Source organism: Leucoraja erinacea, chromosome 38 (assembly GCF_028641065.1).
Source record: "Leucoraja erinacea ecotype New England chromosome 38, Leri_hhj_1, whole genome shotgun sequence".
In the NCBI taxonomy this organism is placed as follows: domain Eukaryota; kingdom Metazoa; phylum Chordata; class Chondrichthyes; order Rajiformes; family Rajidae; genus Leucoraja; species Leucoraja erinaceus.
Window position 1 is genome coordinate 3,394,856 of NC_073414.1, and position 26,705 is coordinate 3,421,560.

General features: G+C 50.4%; 1 protein-coding gene across 1 annotated transcript; it reads right to left on the reverse strand.

Moving 5' to 3' along the window:
• Positions 1 to 26,188, reverse strand: clip3 (CAP-GLY domain containing linker protein 3). The gene is made up of 14 exons (XM_055663637.1): positions 25,980 to 26,188; positions 20,636 to 20,803; positions 19,613 to 19,752; positions 15,714 to 15,807; positions 15,095 to 15,256; positions 14,292 to 14,410; positions 12,990 to 13,226; positions 10,599 to 10,734; positions 9,090 to 9,218; positions 6,705 to 6,839; positions 5,019 to 5,142; positions 2,895 to 2,959; positions 1,800 to 1,872; positions 1 to 678 (listed from the first exon to the last, which is right to left on the reverse strand). The coding sequence occupies exons 2-14, from the start codon at positions 20,787 to 20,789 to the stop codon at positions 624 to 626; spliced, it is 1,623 nt and encodes a 540-aa protein (XP_055519612.1). The 5' UTR covers positions 20,790 to 20,803; positions 25,980 to 26,188; the 3' UTR covers positions 1 to 623.
• Positions 26,189 to 26,705: the final 517 nt, after the last annotated feature.

Consider the following 26,705-nt stretch of genomic DNA (forward strand, 5'->3'; position numbering starts at 1 on the left):
ATCCGTGAACTTTTCCCAACTTTTATTTTTGCTTTTTTGAAACTCTTACATAATAAACAGCTTTTTTTTCTTAATCTATTTGATTCCGTCTGGCGTCGAGTGAATTCATCGATCGGTCATCGCTCTTAGAATCCGACCGGCCTTCGAACCAGCGTTCCTTTACGTGGCTAAACATTTGATGGGTCAATGGGATCGGGACTCAAATGTAAAATTGAGGGAGTACATATACTCTGGGATTTACGGTACACACCATAATTGTGACACTCAATTGCACCATCAGCATTTTGTCAGTCAAATGTTAAACAGCAATCATAAACCGGAGTCATGTTTGTGAATATAATATATATATATATATATCTTTGAGTTAGTGTATCAAATGAAGAGGTACGTCTACTGAAACTACTGTGGAATGGGGGCAGGGGGTAGGGGGGGAGGGGAGGGGGAGGGGAGTGATTGGGGGATGTTTCATCAGGACCAAGGCACTAGCATCAACTATGATTGGATCTGGGTGAACTAGTATCTAGGAATGTTATCAGCAGTCTTGTTTCCAAAGCAGAATAGAGAAGAGAGGTCGAGAAGCGAGAGTCGGAGGGGAAGGGTGACGGGGGGCTTCTTTTGCTTTTTTACGACTGCATTTCTGCCCTCAACATCCATGGAAACCAACAACAGAAAAGTAATCTGCAACGAGAAGAGAGAGACACACACACAAAGAGGCGTTGAGAGAGGGAGAGAGGTCGCAGAGGTCTGGAGCAGTACAGTACAGAAACAGGTTCCACAGCCCAACCTCCTTCATGTTGGCCAAATGGCCGCGCTGGGCTAGTCCCGTCTGCCTGCTGTTGGCCCCAGGCCCACCAAAGTCTTCCTGTCCATGGGGGGAGGTGGGATGAAGAGGGATGATCATAGATGGATGGCCGGGGGTGGGGATGAGACAGATGGTGGAGATGAGATGCGATGGGGGGGTGGGGGGGAAGATGGGTGGAGATGAGTCAGGGGGATGTCAGTGGAGGCCAGACAGGAGGAGGGAGAGTTGATGGAGATGGGGTGGGGGTGGGGGAAGACGAGGTGAGATGTTGAAGGAAGGTGAAAACGCAAAGACCCTACAGCGAGCAAGATAGTCCACTCGACGATAAAGACGTAGTACGGTCATGGGCAGATTCACGGGTCATTTTCGGCCCCATTTCCGTAACCGGCTTCCGTCTCCGCACCAAAGATCCCGTAGGTTAATAGTGCGGAGACGGAAGCCGGTTACGGAAACATCCTGGTAAAAATAAAAGTTATTTGGTAAAAATCTTCTTCTTAATTTCAGAATTTTAATTTATTAACACAAACTGTTCCCCCGCAACGTTGATTACACTGCGAGTCGGGTCGGGTCGGGTTACTGAAATGGATGAAAAAAAGGCCCACGTTCCGCTCCGTTGGGTACTACGTCAACCCATTGAATTTAGCAGGAGTGGTCTATCTTGCTCCGCTATAGGATCTTTGGTGAAAAGGGTGGGAGGCTGGAGAGAGAGAGAGACGGAGAGGGAGACAGAGGAGAGATGGTAGGGGGAGACGAGACGGGGTGAGATAGGGATGGAGAGAGGTGCAAAGTGAAAGAGGAGGGAGCAGGTGAGTGAGGAGGGGTAGGGTGGAGGGGGATGAAACGTGAGCAGGGAGTGGGGAGGAAATCGGCCGGGCTTGAGCTACTGTTGACACCCCCCCCCACCCCATCGCTCCTGCCCACGGTTGTGGCCGGTGAGGGGCGGAGGGGGCAACACTGACATTTTGTCAGTAGGGGGTGTGCAGTGAGGCGTGGTCACCTGGATATGGAGCTCTCTGATGCGATGTCTTTGGGGGTCCTCACCGCCGCCAGGTTGCGCTTGGGCTGTGTCACTATGGAAACAAACCGTAAGGTTATCACAAGCCTCACCCGCACAACTGCAGGCTGCTCTAAACCACAGACCCTACAGCGAGCAAGATAGACCACTCTGACGAAAAAGACGTCGTACGGTCATGGGCAGATTCATGGGTCATTTTCGGCTCCATTTCCGTAACCGGCTTCCGTCTCCGCACCAAAGATCCCGTAGCGGAGCAAAGATACTAGTGCGGAGACTGAAGCCGGTTACGGAAACATCCTCGTAAAAATCAAAGTTCTTTGGTAAAAATCTTCTAATTTTCAGAATTTTAATTTATTAACACAAACTGTTTCCCCGCAATGTTGATTACACTGCGAGTCGGGTCGGGTCGGGTTACTGAAATGGATGAAAAAATGGCCCACGTTCCGCTCCGTTGCGTACTACACGTCAGCTCATTGCATTTAGCAGGAGTGGTCTATCTTGCTCCGCAATAGGATCTTTGCTCTAAACCACAGTTGCATTCACAGCACCTTTTTAAGGTGAAGGGGAAAAGATTTAATAGGAATCTGAGGGGTAACATTTACACACAGAGGGTGGTGGGTGTGTGGAACGAGCTACCGGAGGAGGTAGGTGAGGCTGGGACTATCACAACATTTAAGAAACAGTTAGACAGGTACATGGATAGGACATGTTTGGAGAGATATGGACCAAACACAGGCAGGCGGGTCTAGTGTATCGAGGTACAGTTAAAAGCCTTTGTCAATAGAGCAATAAATAAAGTTGTTGTACGTCTTGGAGTGTGGGAGGAAAGTGGAGTATCCGGAGAAAACGCAGCGGTCACTGGGAGAACGTGCAAACTCCGTACAGACAGCACCGTGGGGTCTCGGAATTGCAGTATTCTTCCCCACGTTTGTTAACGTATAAAATGGGACAAGGAAGGGTTTGGGAGCAACAGGATTCCTCAAACAGGCACAATGGGTCAAATGGCCCCTCTTTGCTAAACAGTCGGTTTCAAATGACAAAGAGCTACCTCAAGCAGCCAAAGCGATCTGAACTCACTTGTAACCTGGTGAATTTTTTTACTGATGCTGCCATCGCCTGTAGGAGTCTTGGGACCTCCAATCCTAAAAAGGAAGGAAGAAAATTATTTGTTCCGAAATCTCTTCTGTCAGTTATCTGGCAACTGAATCCTCCCTACCACAATGACAGAGCAGTCCAGAACCACTATCTCCGTCGTTGGTTCCCATGGACTATCCTTGATCAGACTTTGCAGGCTTTACCTTGCACTAAACGTTATTCCCTTTATCATGTATCTGTACACTGTAAATGGCTCGATTGTAATCATGTATTGTCTTTCCACTGACTGGTTAGCACACAACAAAAGCTTTTCACTGTACACGTGACAATAAATCAAACTGTAACTGTAGCTCTGACTGGTGGTTCTGTCGATGGAAGTTCACACATCTCTATATAACTAAAAGTCTTTGTCTTGTTTGTGTGTGTGTGTGTTTACCATTGTGTGTGTGTGTGTGTGTGTGTGTGTGTGTGTGTGTGTGTGTGTGTGTGTGTTCACCAGTGTGTGTGTGTGTGTGTGTGTGTGTGTGTGTGTGTGTTTACCATTGTGTGTGTGTGTGTGTGTGTGTGTGTGTGTGTGTGTGTGTGTGTGTGTGTGTGTGTGTGTTCACCAGTGTGTGTGTGTGTGTGTATGTGTGCGTGTGCGTGTGTGTGTGCGTCCATGTGTGTGTGTGTGTACGTGTGTGTGTGTGTGTGTGTGTGTTTACCATTGTGTGTGTGTGTGTGTGTGTGTGTGTGTGTGTGTGTGTGTGTGTGTGTGTGTGTGTGTGTGTGTGTGTGTTCACCAGTGTGTGTGTGTGTGTGTGTGTGTGTGTTCACCAGTGTGTGTGTGTGTGTGTGTGTGTGTGTGTGTGTGTGTGTGTGTGTGTGTGTGTGTGTGTGTGTGTGTGTGTGTGTGTGTGTGTGCCAATCTGGTTAATTCCTATCTTCTTCCAAACGCTAGGCCACAGCCTCTCCATTTTCACACATCCTACTCACATTTTTACCCTGGTGGCGATAAACATCCTCCCGTCACATTTCCACGTATATTTCCGAAGTTATAAATCGTTTAAATTTTAAAAACAGCCAAAACCGCCTTCTCACAGTGATGATGTCACGATGCCTCTCACAGTGCACCAATCACAATGGGCTCTCAAGCTGGCTGCCAACTGCCACAATGACATCACAATGGGACGTTGCCATGGGTAACGAGGTTGCTGCCCCTCTACCAGTATCTGAAGGGGCTGCTCATCAAGTTCTGGTTGCATTTTGGCCCCACGATCCTGGTGTTTGGGCACAAGGCAGTGAGTGGGGAGAGTTGATCGGGACACACACACACTCTCATCGCCCCCCGCCCTGAAGTCTGAAGAAGGGTCTCGACCCGAACGTCACCCATTCCTTCTCTCCAGAGATGCTACTTGTCCCGCTGAGTTACTCCAGCATTTTGTGTCTGTCTTCAGTGTAAACCAGCATCTGCAGTTCCTTCCAATACAGCATCAAACCCATCCCGGAGTTGCCATTGAGAGTGTGGTACTCCATCGGTGCTGCTCTGAGTGTTTGCACTCATCTCTCTATGAGAGACTTCCTGAACCCACAACATTTTCCATGAAGGATTAGACCACCGGCCGCTGATTGTGGCCGACACTGTCAATTTTAGAGATACAGCTCGGAAACAGGCCCTTCGGCCCACCGAATCTGCACCGACCAGCGATCCCCAAGCACTAACACTATCCTGCACACACTAGGGACAATTTCAGTGTTTAAGAGGGAACTGCAGATGCTGGAGAATCGAAGGTTACACAAAAAAGCTGGAGAAACTCAGCGGGTGCAGCAGCATCTATGGAGCGAAGGAAATAGGCAACGTTTCGGACCGAAACCCTTCTTCAGATGGAGGGACAATTTCACATTTATACCAAGCCAATTAACCTACAAACCTTTGGAGTCTTTGGAGTGTGGGAGGAAACCGAAGATCTCGGAGTAAACCCACGCAGGTCACGGGGAGAATATACAAACTCCGTACAGACAGCACCCGTAGTCAGGATCGAACCTGGGTCTCTGGCGCTGTGAGGCAGCAACTCTGCCGCTGCGCCCCAGCGCCGCCCTACACCAACGTGGGCTTTTGACAGTTACCTCTGCACTCTGGAGGGAGGGGCAAACACGCCATACTTCGGTAGGCAGTTATAATATCGGACTCCGAACACCGAACCATCGTGTTTCCCGGTTGCCTTGTCCAGCTCAATCCCGTACCAGTACCCTGAGGGAAGAACAGAAACAGGAGTCACTCCCCGATCGAAGTCTCGTGGCTTGTTTAAACCACCCACGATAGTTACGGAAACCCATCTCACCAAACTGCTGGAAGAACTCAGAGTGTCGAGCGGCATGTGTGGAAGGGGGGAAGAGGGAACTGTCGACGATCCAGGTCAAGACCCTGCAACATTCCCTCCGTGACTCTGACCTCCTCAGCCCTCCCCTCCCACTCTCCCCTCCCCACCTCTTGGCACTTTAACTTGGATTGGAATGGAGTATGGAACGAGCTGCCGATGGACTTGGTTGAAACAGGCACTGTACCCAATGCCAAGAGTAAGGAACCCTTCTTATATGTACCAGCAGCAAGATAAAGACAATCTCCCTTGCTGCAGATGGACACAAAAAGCTGGAGTAACTCAGCAGAACAAGCAGCATCTCTGGAGAGAAGGAATGGTTCACGTTTCAGTAGAATGGGTCTGGACCCAAAACTTCAGAAGAAGGGTCTCGAGCTGAAACGTCACCCATTCCTTCTCTCCAGAGATGCTGCCTGCCCCGCTGAGTCACTCCAGCATTTTGTGTCTATCTTCGGTTGAAACCAGCACCTGGAGTCCCTTCCTACACATTTCTTACCTGCTGCAGCTTGATACTGCCCAATACTCTCTAGGACTTCCCCAGGTGCTCAGTATTGACTGGTTACGTAATGGTCTGGTTTGGCAACTCGAGCGCCCATGAACCAGGCAGATTATAAAAAAGTAGACAAGAAGTTGGAGTAACTCAGCGGGTCAGGCAGCATCTCTGGATGTTTTGAGTCGTTAATCTACGTCTTGAGTGGAAGTATCCCCGAATCCTTTTCTCCAAAGATTCTTGCCTGACCCGCCGAGTTGCTCCAGCATTTTATGTCTATCTTTGGTGTAAACCAGCATCTGCAGTTCCTTCTTACATACTCTAAACCCATCTCCCTTTCAGCATGGAATTTCCCCAAATTCCCAATCGCAAACCCTCAGACTACCTTTGATCGGACTTTACTGGACTTTATCTTGCACTAAACATTATTCACGTTATTCCCTTCATCGTGTATCTATACGCTGCCTGTGGCCCGATTGTAATCATGTATTGTCTTTCCGCTGACTGGTTAGCACGCAACAAAAGCCTTTCACTGTGACAATGAACTAAACTAAACTCAACACCCAAGAACCACAGAAGTGACAAAGGTGCGCAGATAGGACTAGTGTTGATGGGGCATCAACGGTGAGTTAGGCCGAAGGGCCTGTTTCCGTGGTGTATGACCGGATGGAATAGGCCCACCAGCTTGTAGTTTAGGAAGGAACTGCAGATGCTGGTTCAAATCGAAGATGGACACAAAAAGCTGGAGTAACTCATTGGGACAGGCATCATCTCTGGAGTGACGTTTTTGGGTCAAGACGGGTTTGAGGAAGGATCTTGACCCAAAACGTCACCTATTCTTTTCGTCCACAGATGTTGTCTGTCCCGCTGAGCTTTTGTGTCTACCGGTCCCCAAGAATCTCGGACATCGCGCCTGGCCTCCACTCTGCCCACAACCTGGCGTACCTGGGGCAAAGTCTGTTTTGCCGTAATACCGAATGACTCCCGGCTTCTGGCTCGCCACCAGGACCTGGTCCCCAATCTCGATCTTCAGGCCCTCTCGGTCCAGACTTCCCTCCGACAGAGACTTCCTTCGCAAGGCTGAGGGCAGACACAAAGAGAGACGACGGTGGGGGCACAGACACCAGATACGGGTGACCAGTGGTTTAGTTTAGTTTAGACATACAGCGCGGAAACAGGCCCGAGTCCACGCCGACCAGCGATCCCCGCACACTAACACAATCCCACACACACCAGGGACAATTTACATTTATACCAAGCCGATTAACCTGCAAACCTGCACATCTTTGGAGTGTGGGAGGAAACTGGAGAGCCCGGGGAAAACCCACGTTGGTCACAAGATACAAGATACATTTAATTGTCATTTGGACCCCTTGAGGTCCAAACGAAATGCCGTTTCTGCAGCCATACATTACAGACACATAGACCCAAGACACAACATAATTACATTTAACATAAACAGCCATCACATAACTGTGATGGAAGGCCAAAAAATACTTATCTCTCCACTGCACTCTCCCCCCCTCCGGGATGTCAGAGTCAAAGTCAAAGCCCCCGGCTGGCGATGGCGATTGTCCCGCAGCCATTAAAGCCACGCCGGGGGGTGCGAGGTCGCACACCGGGTCTTGGTGTTAGAGCCCCCGGCGTGCGCTCGCAGAGTCCCGCGGCCATTCCAAGCCGTGCGGGGCGGTGATGTAGGCCCCGCTCCAGGAGCTCTTCAACCCCGCAACTCGGTACCTGGGGAGAAGTCGCCGTAATACCGCAGGAGCCCTGAAAAGCGGTCTCCCACCAGGGACCGCGGGCTCCCCAATGCCGCCGTTCACAGACCTCTCCGTTGACTTCCCTCCAGACTGTCGCAAGGTGAGGGCAGACAGCAGCAGCAGCAGCAGCGCTGGGGGCACCGCTCCACCCGCTCCGGGTGACCAGTGGGTCTCCAGTGCAGGGAGAGACAGCGCGGAAACAGTTTCCCCCCCCGACCTCCCACTCCCCCCACACCCCCCCATCCCACACACACACCAGGGACAATTTACATTTATACCAAGCCGATTAACCTGCAAACCTGCACATCTTTGGAGTGTGGGAGGAAACTGGAGAGCCCGCTGCTGACCAGAGTCGCGCCGCACAGGGGGAGAATGTGCAAACTCCGTCCAGACAGCACCTGTAGTCAGGATTGAACCCGGGTCTGCGGTGCTGTGAGGCAGCAACTCGACCGCTGCGCCACTGCATGCACTCGGGGGCGGGACCCCATTTTACACACAAGGCCTTCCCTTCCCCTTCACATAGGACATATGGGAAGAAGGCAGGAACGGGGTACTGATTGGGGATGATCAGCCATGATCACATTGAATGGCGGTGCTGGCTCGAAGGGACAAATGGCCTACTCCTGCACCTGTTGTCTATTGTCTATTGTCACACCTCCCAACTGGGCATGGGTTCTCTCATAGCCAACAACGCAGCCTCTGCAACTCGCAATCATTCTCACAGTTCGGGAAAATAATATATTGTTCTGTTGTGGGTGCATTTAATAAATTTAACACAAACAGCTATCCATGTTCTCCAGAGATGCTGCCAGATCCACTGAGTTATTTCAGTACATTGTTTCCTTTATTTGACAATTAAACACTTGACTCTCGAGATTTGAATAATCGATAAGAGTATAGTAAAGAATGTTTAACCCCTCACGATCCTGGCTTGGATTTAACAATAAGGTTGAAGTTTCTTTAGCTGAGATTAAAGGTTTGCAATGGCAGAAGTGTGCACGCATGGGTTAATGAAGAACGTTTGAACCATGTCCTGTCAAATTAGGGGGGCACGGAGGGCTGCTGCCTCACAGAGCCAGAGACACGGGTTTGATCCTAACCTCGGCTGCTGTCTGTGTGGAGTTTGCATGTTCTCACAATTACTGCATGGGTTCTCTTTAGCTGCAGCTTATTCTCAACCAGACTTTAAATTGACTATTTTTAGGTGGCATATAAACTTTCCTGGGAATTGACATACCCTTGTAAGAACACTCTCTACATGCACACACTCACGTGCATGCACACACGCGCACATACCTACACACACTCGCACACACTCAAGCACACACACACGTGCACACTCACACACATTCACGTACACACACACACGCGCATGCGCGCACGCACGCACACACTCGCGCACACACACACTCGCACACACACACACACAACTACACACACGCACACACACACACACACACACACACACGCACACACACACACTCGCACACACTCACATACACACACACACTATCCAGCTTCCTCCACATCCCACAGACGTGTGACTCATGAGGTTAATTTACAAACCAACCTTTCTTGTCTTTTTTAGCTTTCCCGGTCATCCGTGCAAAGTCCATCCTGGGCGTTTTGGGCGTCGATGTCACGGAAGAAGGGGTCGGGTCAAGAATTTTGCTGATTTTGGACACCGAGGAGAAGTAACCTGTGGGGCAGAGGTTCAGCAATACTGTAAAAGATCGAGAAAGTACAAAGAGGACAACACCATCCAAAACTCTGTGGAATTCTCTGCTTCAGAGGGCGGTGCAGGCAGGTTCTCTGGATGCTTTCAAGAGAGAGTTAGATAGAGCTAGTAAAGATAGCGGAGTCAGGGGATATGGGGAGAAGGCAGGAACGGGGTACTGATTGGGGATGATCAGCCATGATCACATTGAGTGGCGGTGCTGGCTCGAAGGGCCGAATGGCCTACTCCTGCACCTATTGTCTATAGTCTGTAAATGGGAGTGGGTCAATGGGCCAAAAGACAGGGGTTGCAAAGGGCGGGTGAAAGCGTTGAGAACTGCAGGCCCCTGAGGAGGTGTTGTAGAGCAGAGATTGAGGAGTACATGTACATACAACCCTGAATGTGGCATCGCAGATAAGATAGTGAAGAAGGCCTTTGGTACACTGGCCTTCATCAGTCAGGGTAATGAGTATAGAAGATGGGATGTGTAGGAAGGAACTGTAGATGCTGGATTAAATCGAAGGTAGACACACAAAATGCTGGAGTGACTCAGTGGGACAGGCAGCATCTCTGGAGAGAAGGAACGGGTGACGTTGCGGGTCGCCCATTCCTCCTCTCCAGAGATGCTGCCTGTCCCTCTGAGTTAACCATATAACAATTACAGCACGGAAACAGGCCATCTCGACCCTTCTAGTCCGTGCCGAACACATAATCTCCCCTAGTCCCATATACCTGCGCTCAGACCATAACCCTCCATTCCCTTCCATATAACTATCCAATTTATTTTTAAATGATAAAAACGAACCTGCCTCCACCACTTTCACTGGAAGCTCATTCCACACAGCCACCACCACTAAAGAAGTTCCCCCTCATGTTACCCCTAAACTTCAGTCCCTTAATTCTCAAGTCATGTCCCCCCTTGAATCTTCCCTACTCTCAGTGGGAAAAGCTTTTCCACGTCAACTCTGTCTATCCCTCTCATCATTTTAAAAACCTCTATCAAGTCCCCCCTTAACCTTCTGCGCTCCAAAGAATAAAGCCCTAACTTGTTCAACCTTAAGTTACTGAGCCATTGAGTTACTCCAACATTTTGTGTCTACCAAGGAACTGCAGATGATGGTTTGAACCATAGATGGACACTAAATGCTGGAGTAACTCAGCGGCTCAGGCAGCATCGCGGAAGAGAAATAGGTGACGTATTCAGGGTTTTTGACCCGAAACGTCACCCATTCCTTCTCTCCAGAGATGCTGCCTGTCCCGCTGAGTTACTCCAGCACTTTGTGTCTATCCACCAGCCTGTTCCTGGGTTGGTGGCCGAGCGCAGGACACACACACACAGTGGGTGGGTGGGCTGGTCCTTACCGTGCTTGGGAGGGCAAATAAAGTAGCTGACGCCTCCGACACTCCCGTCGTTCTTGCCCTCGGGCTCGTCCAGCTCGATGCCAATCCACTGGCCGCTGGCAAACTCGGTGGTGCCGCAGAAGCGCAGGGTCCCGGCCTGCAAGGTGTGGAAGCACGGGACGTTAGGCCAGAGGCGGCCGGCATGAAAGGCGGCGGGCACAGTGGGTGGAGCCGCAGCCTCCCAGCGCCAGAGACCCTGCTTCGATCCCGACTGTGGAGTTTTTCCAACTTTCTCCTCCCTACCCCATCAGTCTGAGGAAGGGGCCCATTCCCTCCATAGATGCTGCCTGACCCGCTGAATTCCTCATGAAGAAGGAAGTGGGAGCTTTTGGAGCACAAAACTGGCATGGGCCATGTGGGCAGAATGGCCTGCTTCTGCAATACAAAACTCTGCAACCCCTTACTCCCTCAGCTTTCGGCACCTCATTCAGTTTCCAACCTCTTAATTCCCAAGTGCCATGTGTTGCCTCCACCCAAGACCGCATGAAATTGCGGAGATTTGTGGACTAGGGCCACGAGTGGAACCATCCTCTCCACGTAAACTCTATCCAGGCCTTTTATTATTATTATTATTATTATTATTAATTTTTTTTTTTTTTTTTTTTTTTTTTTTTTTTTTTTTTTTTTTTTTTTAATTATTATTATTTATTTTTTTAACTGTTATTATGTGTGAAATGTTTTAAGTTTCATGTGCGATGCTCCGGTATTCCCTGGGAAACATCTTCTCATTTTGCACTGTGCAACTGTTGCTTTGCAAGATGACAATAAAGGTTGATTGATTATTATGTGTGAAATATTTTAAGTTTCATGTACGATGCTCCGGTATTCGCTGGGAAACATCTTCTCATTTTGCACTGTACAACTGTTGCTTTGCAAGATGACAATAAAGGTTGATTGATTGATTGATCTGTGAGAAAGAACTGCAGATGCTGGATTTAAAAAAAAAAAATCGAAGGTGGTCAGCCACGCGTGGTGCGAACCCTCGTCTCTAGGGTTTGGGTCACGTGACTTGGATTGGCGGTTGGAATTCAAAGGCGGCGGTTGGAATTCGAAGGATTGGCGGTTAGAGTTTGAGTGGAACTGAGTGTGGTTTGGGGAGCTGTTGAGTCCTGGTCAGATAAAGAAAACTCTGCTTGACAAGTAGATACAAAATGCTGGAGTAACTCAGCGGGTGAGGCAGCATCTATGGAGAGAAGGAATGGGTGACGTTTCGGCTCCCGAAACGTCACCCATTCCTTCTCTCCATAGATGCTGCCTCACCCGCTGAGTTACTCCAGCATTTTGTGTCTACCTTACTTTAATTATTTGGTACATTTCAATGAGGTCCCTCCTCATCCATCCAAACACCAGCGAGTATAAACCAGCATCTGCAGTCTTGTCCTCTGGACTCTCAATGGAGAAGACCCAAGTGTTAGTGAAGGATGGAACTGCAGATGCTGGTTTAAACTGAATTCAAATCTCACTGTAGGTTCACCCAATTGGTGCATGTGATAGATAAATCTCTCTCTTGAAGTCTTTGAAACTTAAACTCTTGAAAGATGGACACAAGAGAACTGGAGGGGAAAAGGAATAATAATGAATGGAATGCCACAGAGGGTATGGCCATCATTGGCTATATTTAGTTATATGCGCCCTTTCTAGATACTCAACGGGCGGGATTTTACATCGCATTATTCATTCAGGCTCGAAGGGCCTCTACTCCTGTCACACTCGGTGAAGGTGGTGCAGAGCTACTTCTGTAGCCACAGCTGCCCTGGGGCAGACTGACGGAAGCGTGGCTGCTAATCTCCTCCGACCACCACCAATCACTCCCACACATTCACACACAGGCAAAGGTGGGTGAAGTGTCTTGCCCCAAGGACACAACGACAGTATGCACTCCAAGCGGGATTCGAACCGGCTACCTTCCGGTCGCCAGCCGAACACTTAGCCCATTGCGCCATCTGCCGCCACGTGACCCTATTCAGATTGAAGAAGGGTCTCAACCCAAGACGTCACCCATTCCTTCCCTCCAGAGATGCTGCCTGTCCCGCTGAGTTACCCCAGCATTTTGTGTCCCTCTTCAGCGACCCCTCTCACATTCTCCGCACAACTCTAGGTCAACCCACCATCTGTGAATAAGCTGTTCAAGAAGGAACTGCAGATGCTGGAAAATCGAAAATTGATGGAGGAACTCAGCAGGTGCGGCAGCATTTATGGAGCGAAGGAAATAGGCAACGTTTCGGGCATCTGTGAATAGCTCTTCTTCTTACGATTTCTCCACCCACCCTGAGCATAATAAGTGGAAACAGGACACTAAATGCTGGAGCAACTCCGCCATCTGTGGTTTGGACCCTCGCGTCTGCTCCATACCTTCTCTCCGTCCATGAGGACTCGCTCGCCCAGCTTGAGGCCCAGGGAGGTGAGCATCAGGTTGCCGGGGATGTTGTCGTAGTTGGGCAGGGTGACCTTGGGCAGGTTGCAACTGAGGGGCACCGCGTCCAGCAGCAGCTGCTTCAGCTCCTTGGCCACCATGGCAGCCTCCGCCTTGTCCAGGCTCATGTCCATCGGGTCTGGCACCACATCAGCGGGAACTTGCCCCTTCCGGTTCTGTCAGACGGCAAAGGAGAAATATTGAAGAGGAGGCAATGTGTCTCTGAATGAATGAATGAATGAATGAATGAATGGATGTATGGATGAATGAATGAATTGAATGAAGGAATGACTGAAGAAAGGAAGGAGGGAATGAGGGAAGGAATGAATGAATGAATGATTGAATTATTGAATGAATGACCACTTTATTGGACTATAGATTTAGGCAAGTGTGGCACGGTGGCGCATCGGTAGAGATACTGCTTCACAGCGCCAGAGAACCAGGTTTGATCCTGACCTCAGGTGCTGCATGTACGGATTTTGTCCAATCTCCCTGTGGACCTGCGTGGGTTTTCTCCGGGTGCTCCGGTTTCCTCCCACACGCCAAAGACGTGCGGGTTTGTCGGTAAATTGTCCCCAGTGCGTAGGATAGTGCTAGTTAGTTTATGGGGTGAGGGTCGGTCGGCATGGACCCGGTGGGTCAAAGTGCATGTTTCAGCGCTGTATCTCTGAAGTCTAATGGACGGGGATGTCAGTGAGAGTGGGGAGAGTGGGGGGCTCAGTGGGGGGGGGGAGTGGGAGGAGCTGCCCGTGGGAGGAGTGAGTAGGCGGGGCTCCCTGTGGTAGGGGGAGAGTGGGTGGGGCTGTCTGTGGGAGGGAGTGGGGGGCTCAGTGGGAGGGGGGAGTGGGCGGAGCCATCCGTGGGTGGGGAGAGTGGGCGGGGCTCTCTGTGTGGGGGGAGTGGGAGGAGCCACCCTTGGGAGGGGTGGGTGGGCGGGGCTCTGTGGGAGGGAGTGGGAGGAGCCATCCGTGGGTGGGGATAGTGGGCGGGGCTCTGTGGGGTGGGAGTGGGAGGAGCCACCAGTGGGAGGGGCGGGTGGGCGGGGCTCTGTGGGAGGGGGAGTGGGAGGAGCCATCTGTGGGTGGGGAGAGTGGGCGGGGCTCTGTGTGGTGGGGAGTGGGCGGAGCCACCCGTGGGAGGGGCGAGCGGGCATTGAGAACGTTGGGCTGCAGTGTTCGGCCACGGAGAGCTGTAACGGCGTTTGAACGGCCGAACACGCGTGTCCCGTGTCCGTGACTCACGCGGAGTGCTGGGTTGGCTCCGTGTTCCAGCAGACACTTGACGGCCCCCAGGCAGAGGTTGGAGGCGGCGATGTGCAGAGCAGTCCCGTGGTTGAAGTCGCTGCAGGTCGAGTTGAGCACTGCGAACGCAAAGCGGGTGAGAGGTCATGCGCGGACCTGACCTCCAGTAACCCCTCACCGACACCGCACCCGTGACCCAACACTTGGTGCAGAGACCCTCAACAAGGGTCACAGCCCATACACCAGCCCACGGACAACGTATGATGAGCATTTAACAGCACTGGGCCTGTACTCGCTGCAGCTTAGAAGGATGAAGGGCATTGTACAGCATTGAAACTAATTGAATAGTGAAAGGCCTGGTTAGAGTGGATGTGGAGAGGATGTTTCCACTAGTGGGAGAGTCTAGGACCAGAGGTCACAGCCTCAGAATAAAAGGACATTCCTTTAGGAAGGAGATGAGGAGGAATTTCTTTAAGAAGGAACTGCAGATGCTGGAAAATCGAAGGTAGACAAATGTGCTGGAGAAACGTTTCAACGTTTCAAATGCTTCAAGGGTCTCGGGCCGAAACGTTGCCTATTTCCTTCGCTCCATAGATGCTGCTGCACCCGCTGAGTTTCTCCAGCACTTTTGTCTTCCAGCACTTTTGTCTACCGAGGAATTTCTTTAGTCAGAGGGTGGTGAATCTGTGGAATTCATTGCCACAGAAGGCTGTGGAGACCAAACTAAAACGGAACTAAAAACAACCGCAGTCCCTGCCCAGCGATGACTGTAGCCCATCAGTGTGAGGCCCCGCCAAGCCTACCTTTGGGTTTGTGAGCCTTGAGCAAGATGCGTGTAATCTCCGGCACGTCGAAGTACGCCGCGTAGTGCAGGGCGTTCATGTTGGTCCATCTGCTGCGGAGCCCGACGTCGGCCCCCAGAGCGATGAGCTGGTTGCAGAGTCGAGCTGCCGCCGCTGGGTCCCCTAGACCGGGCGCAGAGACAGCTGGTGACAATACGGACTCTCACCCACCCCCCGCCAACCACACACTCACACGGAACGCCCGCACGCTTCCCGACCTCTCTGGAACAGATCGCGGCTGTGCAGCCCCATCGTAGATTTTCCGGCAACTGTTGGACCGCCGGCACCTCTTCTAATCCAGACAACGTTATGAGCGCGCAGGTGAAATCCCCCCCACTGCTCCCGGAATTTTCCCCCCTCCAGCCCGGCAGAATAACGTTCCCACAGCCGACTTCAAAGGCCGACATTTCAGGCCGATGTCTCGACTCCCCGACGATCTAGGCGGACCGTTCTAGTACGATCTAGTACCGTTAGACTCCTCTCGGAGGCCATGACAGTCAGAACATTTTACCCATAGAGGGGGAAATGTCAAAGACTAAAGGGCACCCACCACCATTCAACCCCCCCCCCCCCCACTTACCCACTCCGTGCGCCCCAGCCTTGCAGGTGTAATGCAACAGTGTCATGTCCGTCAGCCCGTCGCGATCGTTCACGTGGCAACCTCGCTTCAGAATCTGGATTGGCGGCAAAGGTGGAACGAGACGAGATATTGTCAGTGACGCTGTGCAAACGGAGAGCTGGTTTTAGTTTAGTTTGTGAGATGCAGCGCGGGAACGGGCCCTGCGGCCCACCCAGTCTGCGATCCCCGCGCACTCCAGGGCCTGTCCCACTTGGGCGACATTTTCGGCGACAACCTGAAGAGAGGTTGTCGCGGCGCGGTTGGGGCGTGACACGTGTAGTGACGCGCGGTGTCTCCCTGGGTGTCTTATCATGACGTGCGCCCTGATCATATTGAATGGCGGTGTAGGCTCGAAGGGCCGAATGGCCTACTCCTGCACCTAATTTCTATGTTTCTATGTCACACGCTGACGTACGCTGTCCTGCGGGTGACTCCCCGTATATGACACGGGTATATTAAGCGCCAACTTGTCCATTATTGGTCCTTAGATTTACTGTAGATCAGTTCATTTCCAATGTGACTATAATACTTTGGTGTAACCATCTTGCGTTGTGAAGGCGGGTGACGCGGGGTATCGTAGCTTGACGTGTCGGTGACGCAGAGTGTCGTATAACTTGACGGTTTTTAGGGAGTCAGTCGCTGATAAAAATCGCAAAGTGGAACAGGCCCTTAACACCATCCCACACACACTGGGGATGATTTACAATATTACCAAGGCCAATCAGCCTACAAACCTGTATGTTTTTGGAGTGTGGGAGGAAACCGGAGCTCCTGGAGAAAACCCACATGGTCTGGGGTAAACTCGGCACAGACAACACCCGTAGTCAGGATTGAACCCGGGTCTCTGGCGCTGTGAGGCAGCAACTCTACCGCTGCACCACCATGTCGCACCAAGTGTTCAGAGTGGTGAGAATATCCAAATGGTGGAGGTTAGACTGGGAGGTGCTCACCGCCCCACCATGGAGGGAGTCTACAGGAGGCTCTGCCTCCTAATCTGCCCAACCTCTGCCCGATAGTTCAGGCCCTCGAGACCCCTTGTAAACCGTCCCTGCACTCATTCCAGCTTAAATGGCAGCAGTGAGATGAGAGTGTGGCCAGGGTGATGGGTCTTTGATATTGGCTGGCACCTCCAGTGGAGAGACACAAAATGCTGGAGTAACTCAGTGGGTCAGGAAGCATCTCTGGAGAAAGGAACAGGTGATGGAACAAGTTCAAGAATAAGGGGTAAGCCATTTAGAACGTAGACGAGGAAACGGAGACACACTCACGACTTTTTCTCCCAGAGAGTGGTGAGTCTGTGGAATTTTCTGCCTCAGAGGGCAGTGGAGGCAGGTTCTCTGGATGCTTCCACGAGAGAGCAAGATAGGGCTCTTAAAGATAGCGGAGTCAGGGGATATGGGGAGAAGGCAGGAACGGGGTACTGATTGTGGATGATCAGCCATGATCACGTTGAATGGCGGTGCTGGCTCGAAGGGCCGAATGGCCTACTCCTGCACCTAGGTGGAAACAGTAAGACTGGTGGGAAAACTGGGAAGGGGGAGGGGATGGAGAGAGAAAGCAAGGGCTATCTGGAATTAGAGAAGTCAATGTTCATACCGCTGGGGTGTAAACTACCCAAGCGAAATATGAGCTGCTGTTCCTCCAATTTGCGCTGGGCCTCACTCTGACAATGGAGGAGGCCCAGGACAGAAAGGTCAGATTGGGAATGGGAGGTGGAGTTGAAGTGCTGAGCCACCGGGAGATCAGGCTGGTTATTGCAGACTAAGCTGGGGTGTTCAGTGAAACGATCGCCGAGCCTGCGCTTGGTCTCACCGATGTAGAGACATTGACACCTGGATGGGGGGGGGGGGGGGGTAAAATCAATCACTGGTGCATAGCTAGGCTTGGATTACTGAATAATGCAGCCTGTGAATCACGTGGATATACCTCTCCAAATCAATACTCCCCTGGGCTTTCTCCACAGATACTCATCATTGCAAGACATTACTTAACCCCGTCAATGCTTCATAAATAAGCTCTTATTTCACTCCACACATAAGCAGGCAGCTTGATTTATGGGATCCTTCCACCGAGATAAAAAAAAACATGGGCTGGAGATTTTGACAGATTGATTGAAAGATGCAGCATACAAACAGTAGAGACAAGGAAACGTAGTCTCCAAGTGCTGGAGTAACTCAGCGGGTCAGGCAGCATCTCTGGAGGTCACGGTAAGGTGACGTTTTGGGTCGGGACCCTTCATCAGACTGATTTGAGGGGGTTTGAGGAAGAATGGTGGCCGATTGGGAAAGGGGGAGATGCAGCGAGACCTGGGTGTCATGGTACACCAGTCATTGAAGGTAGGCATGCAGGTGCAGCAGGCAGTAAAGAAAGCGAATGGTATGTTGGCTTTCATAGCAAGAGGGTTTGAGTATAGGAGCAGGGAGGTTCTACTGCAGTTGTACAGGGTCTTGGTGAGACCACACCTGGAGTATTGCGTGCAGTTTTGGTCTCCAAATCTGAGGATGGACATTATTGCCATAGAGGGAGTGCAGAGAAGGTTCACCAGACTGATTCCTGGGATGTCAGGACTGTCTTATGAAGAAAGACTGGATAGACTTGGTTTATACTCTCTAGAATTTAGGAGATTGAGAGGGGATCTTATAGAAACTTACAAAATTCTTAAGGGGTTGAACAGGCTAGATGCAGGAAGATTGTTCCGGATGTTGGGGAAGTCCAGGAAGGGGTCACAGCTTTAGGATAAGGGGGAAATCCTTTAAAACCGAGATGAGGAGAACTTTTTTTCACACAGAGAGTGGTGAATCTCTGGAACTCTCTGCCACAGAGGGTAGTTGAGGCCAGTTCATTGGCTATATTTAAGAGGGAGTTAGATGTGGCCCTTGTGGCCAAGGGGATCAGAGGGTATGGAGAGAAGGCAGGTACGGGATACTGAGTTGGATGATCAGCCATGATCATATTGAATGGCGGTGCAGGCTCGAAGGGCCGAATGGCCTACTCCTGCACCTAATTTCTATGTTTCTATGTTTCTATGTCTCCAAGTGCTGGAGTAACTCAGCGGGTCAGGCAGCATCTCTGGAGGTCACGGTAAGGTGACGTTTTGGGTCGGGACCCTTCATCAGACTGATTTGAGGGGGTTTGGGGAAGAATGGTGGAAGAGAGGTAGAGACAGCATAAAGCCTGGCGAGTGATAGGTGGATACAGGCAAGGGGGGGGGGGGGGGGGGGGGGGTTTTGATAGGCAGATGGTTGGATTAAGGCCAGGGATATATAGACAGGAGTTGTGAGAGAAAAGGTTTGAAGAGATGCGACTTGTGACGTTAGAGGAAGGAGAGCAGAAAGTGAGATCACACATAGCAGGTGAACATAAGTGGTGAACGATGGTCGGTATGGACTCGGTGGGCCGAAGGGCCTGTTTCCATGATTTATCTCTAAACCTAAATTTCCCTCTAGAAGCTGTCTTTGTGAACCGTTGTGAAGGGTGGCACAGCGGTAGAGTTTCTGCCTTTTAGCGCCAGAGAACCGGGTTCGGTTTCTGACCACGGGTGCTGTCTGTACGGAGTTTGCACGTTCTCCCCGTGACCTGTGTAGTTTTCCCCGGGAGCTCTGGTTTCCTCCCACACTCCAAAGACATACAGGTTTGTAGGCTAATTGGCTTGGTATAATTGCAAATGGTCCCAAGTGTGTGGAGGATAGTGTTAATGTGTGGGGATGGCTGGTCAGCGCGGACAAGATGGGCCGAAGGGCCTGCTTCCGCACCAAATCTACAACCAAGAAGCTAAAACCAGAAAGCTAAAAGTAAACAATGTGTGTAGTTGTCCCACAGTGCGGGAGTTCGGACTGACCAGTCTGTTGGCGCCGACTCACCTCATTGCCGATAGTGTCGATCTTGTGTTGTACTTGAGGGACCCACTGTCGGATGATGGCAAAGAGCTCGGACACAGTGGTCTGAGGGTCGAAGAGGATTTCCTGGCAGGCGGGGTCGTTCGGGTCAAAGAAGGTGAAAGCTGGAGAGAAGAGGAGAGAATGCAAGACAACCCTTGGCCACTGAGTGGAAGGGACTGGCGAGGGGAGGGGGGGGGCGAGGATAGGATAGTGGGGGCGAAGGTAGGATAGTGGGGGGGAAGGGAGGGAGTGAGGGAGGGGGTGTGAGGTGAGAGGGGGGCGAGGGGAGGGGGGTGAGGGGGAGGGGGGGGAGGGGGGAGGTGGGGGAGGGGAGGGGAGGGGAGGGGAGGGCGAGGGGAGGGGGGTGAGGGGAGGGGGGGGGGGCGAGGGGGGGGGGGGGGGGGGGGGGGGGGGGGGGGGGGGGGGGGGGGGGGGGGGAGGGGGGGGGGGAGGGGGGGGGGGGGGGGGGGGGGGGGGGGGGGAGGGGAGGGGGGGGGTGGGGGAGGGGGGGGGGGGGGGAGGGGGGGGGGGGGGGGGGGGGGGGGGGGGGGGGGGGAGGGGGGGGGGGGGGGGGGGGGGGGGAGGGGAGGGGGGGGGGGGGGGGGGGGGGGGGGGGGGGGGGGGGGGGGGGGGGGGGGAGGGGGGGGGGGGGGGGGAGGGGGGGGGGGGGGAGGGGGGGGGGGGGGGGGGGGGGGGGGAGGGGAGGAGGGGGGGGGGGGGGGGGGGGGGGGGGGGTGAGGGGGGGGGGGGGGGGGGGGGGGGGGGGGGGAGGGGAGGGGGGGGGGGGGGGGGGGGGGGGGGGAGGGGGGGGGGGGGGGGGGGGGGGGGGGGGGGGGGGGGGGGGGGGGGGGGGGGGGGGAGGGGGGGGGGGGGGGGAGGGGTGGGTGGGGGGTGGGGGGGGGGGGGGGGGGGGCGAGGGGGGGGGGGGGGTTGGGGGCGAGGAGTGGGGGGGGGTGAGGGGGGGGGGGGGCCGACTGGTGTGTGAAGCCACACAATGCCGGTTACCGTAATCCTTGGGCAGGGGTGCGGGGGCCGAGTGGTGAACGAAGGGCTTCTTGCGGCGTTCGGGGAGGGGGCTGTGGAAGCCGGTGGGCAGCAGCTCCTGCTGCTCGAGAGGACCCTCCTCAGAGGCCACGTCTAGAACATTCTCCTTGGTCATGGTCACAGCTGTACCTGTGGAACAATGAGAGGGCAAAATGTCAGACCCTGTTCCCAACACACTCTCTCTCACTCTGTCTGTAATGTTATAACCACATTATTCAGCTCTCTGCATTGTTCTCTTTGTTTTACCTATTGTATTTATAGATGGTTAGACCCTGATCCCAACGCACTCTCTCTCATGCTTTGGCTGCAAGGCATTGGGTGATGGTGGATATTTGAGACTTTGGGATAGGAGCCTGGATATGCAGTGAATGGAGGGACATTCATCAACTACAGGCACAGGACATTGATTTAACTTGGTCGGGATGCACAGCACAGATATTGTGGGCTGAAGGGCCTGTCCCTATGTTACACGGTTCCGAGTTCGATGGCTGGGCGGCACGATGGCGCAGCGGTAGAGCTGCTGGCTTAGAGAGCCAGAGATCCAGGATCGATCCCGACTACGGACGCTGCCTGTGTGGAGTTTGTACGTTCTCCGGGTGCTTTGGTTTTCTCCCACACAGGGCCGGCCTTAGGAGGTGCAGGGTCCAATTGGGAACAATTTTGGTGAGCCCCAGGTTCCCAGCCAAGGTCTGCAGAATCATAGAAATACAAATAAAGTCTACTATAGACTTCATATCTCTATGGTTGAATGGAAAGTAATCAAAATGTGCGCTTGGAACATACCTGTGAGTTAATGGACCAAACAGATCTAAATTACATTTTAATTTAAAATTGCATACATGCAAGCCTATAAGTAACAAACGAAATGTGTCGATCACCTCTGAAAAGTACATAGAGAGTAGATTACTCTAGCACGGGGCCCCCTTAGGCGCGGGGCCCAATTGGGAGCAATTGATCTAATTGGCTTAAGGCTGGCCCTGCTCCAAAGACGGGCATGTCTGTAGGTTCATTGGCTTCTGTAAATTGTCCCTAGTGTGTAGGATCGATCTAGTGGACGGGTGACCATTGGTCCATGCAGACTCGATGGGCTGAAGGGCCTGTTGTCTCTAAACCAACTTAGATAGCATGCAGACAAAGCGTTTAACTATACATCACTTCACATAACACTATTACTACAATACATGTTTGTGGGACTGTGCATGTTCCTTTAAATATGCACACAACCTTTAAATATGTTTTATCGTCTGCCAAACAGGTCGGTAAGTTGTGAAAAAGGTGAAAAACGTCTGGCTATGGAGATAGGTCCAGTGGGCAGAAATAGTGAGTTGTTCTTATAGAAAGCTAGAGCAGAAAAGATGGGCTGAATGGCCTCATTCTGTGTGGTGACCGATCTACTATTCAATAATATGATGCAAATCCCTCTCTTCCCGGGGAAAGCATTAATCCTGTACCCCTCCCCATTATTACCAACTGCAACAAAAAAATCTATTAAAATATTGATTACTCCGCCAATTAAAGGGAATGATTTCTGACTCAAGGCCACTTTGACAGGTTATTAGCTGAATGTACAGAGAAGATTTATTGTAGAGATGGCAGCAGAAAGCACCCAGTCACTGAGTGCTTTGTCTTGGAATTCATCATCACCGACTTGGGATGAAGAATTAGGACAAAGGATGATGGAAAGAAAATGTCCATCTTGGACTTTAGACTTTTCGATACAACGCAGAAACAGGCCCTTCAGCTCACGGAGTCCGCGCCGACCAGTGATCCCCATAAACTAACACTATCCTATGCACTAGGGACAATTTACAATTGTTGCCGAAGCCAATTCATCTACAAACCTGCTGAAGAAAGAACTGCAGATGCTGGAAAAAATCAAATGTAGACAAAAATGCTGGAGAAACTCAGCGGGTGAGGCAGCATCCATGGAGAGAAGGAATAGGTGACGTTTCGGGTCGAGACCCTTCTTCAGACTGATGTGTGGGGTGGGGGCAGGGAAACACTTTGTCAGGCCAAAACTGGGGGGAATTATTCAGATGTCAAAATTTGCAGAGTTCCAGAATCCACGCCTCTACTTCCTCAGGTGGTTGAGGATACTCGACAGATCTCCAATGACTTTTACAACATTTCTACAGATCAGGTCAGGTCGGGGGGAGTTCCCCCAGCCACGGGTACCATGTAATCCCGTGCTACCTGCTCCATGGTCGGATAGTCGGCGACTAAACAGTCTCCCCCACCTGGTTTGCCAGGTGAGGAGGGGGCTGTGGACCCCCAGCAGGACCAAAAACAAGACCTGTCAAAGGGCGGATGAGCTCCTAGCGAACCAACGGCCATCCACACTTCAGTAGAAGTTGCGATCACTGTCGTACGTAACATTGTAAGGAATGATGATAACACACACACACACACACACACACACACACACACACACACACACACACACACATCCTATACTTCCAGCGGTGGAAGTCCGCAGGAACTGGAGGACAGAGATGTGTGGTGCGCCATCACAGTTCCCGTTGGAGATCAGCACCACTGCGTTGCTGATGTTTTCAACGATGATGAATGAATGAATCTACTGTCAGGTTACATCACAGTTTGGTTTGGCAACTGCTCTGCCCAGGACTGCACGTTGGTCTTGGCATCATGTTTGGCACAGACATGGTGGGCCGAAGGGCCTGTTTTTAGTGCTGTGCTGGTCTATATTCAAAGTTCATAGAAAATCCCGATAGTTAGTTTGACTCGGCCTCAAGTGATATACTGGGTGTGACCGGACTTCCGACAAGGCTCTGGACCAGTTTAGTCTATTGTCAAAGAAGTGTTCAAGAAGGAACTGCAGATGCTGGAAAATCGAAGGTAGAGAAAATTGCTGAAGAAACTCAGCGGGTATGGCAGCATCTATGGAGCGAAGGAAATAGGCAAAGTTTCGGGCCGAAACCCTTCTCCAGTCTGAAGAAGGTTTTCGGCCTGAAACGTTGCCTATTTCCTTCACTCCATAGATGCTGCCTCACCCGCTGAGTTTCTCCAGCAATTTTGTCTACCTTTTAGTTTATTGTCACGTGTACTAAGGCGTGTACGTGCATGCTATCCAGTCAGCGGAAAGACGACACGTGATTACAATCAAGCCATTGACAATGCTTTACGAATGTTCCTAATCACCTGAACATAATACCACCTGACAGTTCCACACCAGCTCAACAATAAGCTTTTTTTTTAAAAAACCTGTCAATGGTGCCTTCTTTACTCAAATTAAAATTTGCACTAATCTTTTTAATCAAAAAATAAAACAAATCATTTAATGTTGCGGTTTTTCCAACTGGAAAAATATATAAATAAAAATAAAAATATATAACCTGCAAATCCTTCCTTCTTCAAAAGAACCCCGCTTGGGCAAGTTGGGCTGAAGGGCCTGTTTCTACACTGTATCACTCTGTTATAATGAACCACATGCTGTCCTTAGTTCCAATAAGAATTTTTTGATCCTAAAAATAACCTGTCTACCCAAGACACTGATGTTCTAAGCCATAGAACACAGCCTCCCACGCCTTCCAGCAGCAGTATAATGCTTCCTGTCGTTTTAGCAGCAGAATTATATATTATACCAATATAGGGGTTAATGTTCCTGTCAATTCAAAATAGCCATAAACTATTTTAACACTGGCAAATCTATCAGTGATAGGGGAATATTAATAAAGGCTGCAAGCTGGGTTTGTGCCAAAGAACCACAGGAGGAGGTGGATCAACACCTGTTATTCGTCACTATGGCTTGTTCACAACCCCAGCGGGTAGCCCAGTGTCGCAGACAAAATGCATCCCCAAAGAAGGCAAAGGGGGAAGAGCAACTCACAGGTTCAGTGACACCGACAGAAATGAGAGGAGACCAGTGGCGCAGTGGGTAGAGCAGGTGTTTCATAGCTCTGAGGAACCAGGTTCAATCCTGACCTCTGCCTGTGTGGAGTTTGCCTGTTCTCCCTGTGACCTGTTCTCCCCAAAGGTTGGTAGGTTAAATTAGGTTAGTGAGGGAAGTATACAAATACAATTGGATCAGTGTACATTGATGTGCTTGGTGAGTTGGTCCAGACTTGGATGGCCAAATGACCTGTTACCAAGCCTGTTTTAATGTGATAACTCTGTGCAGGCAAGAGAGAGTGTTATATCAACATTTAGGGGGAATATGGGGTGTGACTGAAGGCAGACTAGATGAAAGAAGATGGGGAGAGATAAAGGTAAAGGGGAACAGATGAGGAGGAAGGCAATTATGCACACAGTATAGAGCTTTAGAATTATTATTTTTCATTTATTTAGCATTGAAATATTGAAGTAACCGTTACTGGAATCACAGCTTGTCAGCGCAAGGCTAAATGCAGAAAGAAAAATGTGTTAACCCTTTCAATTTCAGTCTTTTAATTAATTGGTCAAAATAAACCATCCAAATCAATAGCAACACATGGTAGCAGCATTTGTGGATGTGTGAAAACAAAATTTCGAAACAATTAAAAATAAATCCATTGGAAACCATTTTACTGGAGGTTATTTTTTTTTAATTTCGCCTTCTAAATCTTAATGTGGCAACACAAACATTCTTGCTTATATTTAACATTAAAACGCAAATCCATTTATTATTATTTTTCTGAGAGTAAAATCAACCATAGAATTGGAGATTTTACCAACTGCATTTTTCCCAATAGTATTATATTATATTATTTGGATTTTTTTAATGTTGTATAATCAGTCTCAAGGTCTAAAAAAAAAACACATCTAAAAAGATGAAAATCCCAGGTACGGTTTTAGCTTAAATATATGGGATAAACAATTCTGATATTTTCGCAGCAATTACTGTTGGAATATTCTTTTTTTAAGAGGAGCTTCGTCGCTGCTGATTTATCGAAGGCTACTGATTTATTAAACAGCTTTCTTTCTTGTTTTACTGCGTGTTTGTTTTCGGCTCCAGCCGAGGATGCTTTAGACAATAGGCACAAGCATCAACAGCCTTGCATGGATTGCAAGCTGCGTCAACAGAATTACACAAGGCTCCTTCGAAAACAAGCATCGAACATCAAATACTACTGACACAGATTGTAATCTCTCTCGTTTTCTTCATTAACGTTAAGCCAGAAGAAGAAACGTCAATCGAAACAGTGTCAAAAACACCATTTTTGTTTAGAATGAATGTATCAACTGCACCCTTTTCAACAGCGGATAACGCTGGAGTCACACTTGTTTCAATTTCATATTGATGTATTTTCGCCAATATTGCAACAAAGGAAATCACAATGAAATGACATGTAGAAGATTTCAACCCTACCTCGCCTCGCTCTGTGCTGTTCTGCGTTGGTTACAAGTCCTTCAGTGTCTCCACCTACTCTCTCTCCCAAGATGTGGCTGCTCTGTCATCGCCTGCGTCAGACCATCTCGGTTCGGTCTGGACCACAAGACTCGTTCATTCATTCACGCGTGTGCAGAAGGTGAGGCTTGAGATTCTAGAAACCACTTCTATTCAGGTGATCGTGGCTGCATTTGGGGATGGGGAGCAAGTGTGCAAATTATTCAATCAATGAACGGGGAGGAAATGCATCCAATAAATCAGAAGACAACAAATGGGCTTTCGAGAAATAAATAGAAAATGTTGGAATCACTCAGCTGATCAAGCAGCATCTATAGAAAGAGAAACAGAAGATACTTCAGCTCAAAATCAGATTCCTAGCATCTTTGCAAATTTTAAAAATGATTTTTCATTATATTTTGTTTAAGAAAGAACTACAGATGCTGGAAAAAAAAATCGAAGGCAGACAAAAATGCTGGAGGAACTCAGCAGGTGAAGCAGCATCTATGGAGAGAAGGAATAGGCAACGTTTTGGGTCGAGACCCTTCTTCAGTCTGATTATATATAACCTTCCATTATATTTTCCTTATAATATAACCTTCCATTATATTTTAAATTGTTTTGATTTACCAGTAATGTTTTCAACTAATTTTACCAGCACAAATATAAAATCCCCTTAAAAACATCTCAGTCATGAATCTACCTTCT

What these genes read in the sequence shown, in the direction of transcription:
- clip3 (XM_055663637.1), bottom strand. Translation starts at nt 20,789, where the DNA reads ATGACCAAGGAGAATGTTCTAGACGTGGCCTCTGAGGAGGGTCCTCTC. An exon ending in GAGCCAACCCAGCACTCCGC is followed by an intron (nt 13,227 to 14,291) that starts GTGAGTCACGGA and finishes GCCGTCTGACAG; the next exon opens with AACCGGAAGGGGCAAGTTCC. An exon ending in CCTCCCTCCAGAGTGCAGAG is followed by an intron (nt 2,960 to 5,018) that starts GTAACTGTCAAA and finishes CTTCCTTTTTAG; the next exon opens with GATTGGAGGTCCCAAGACTC.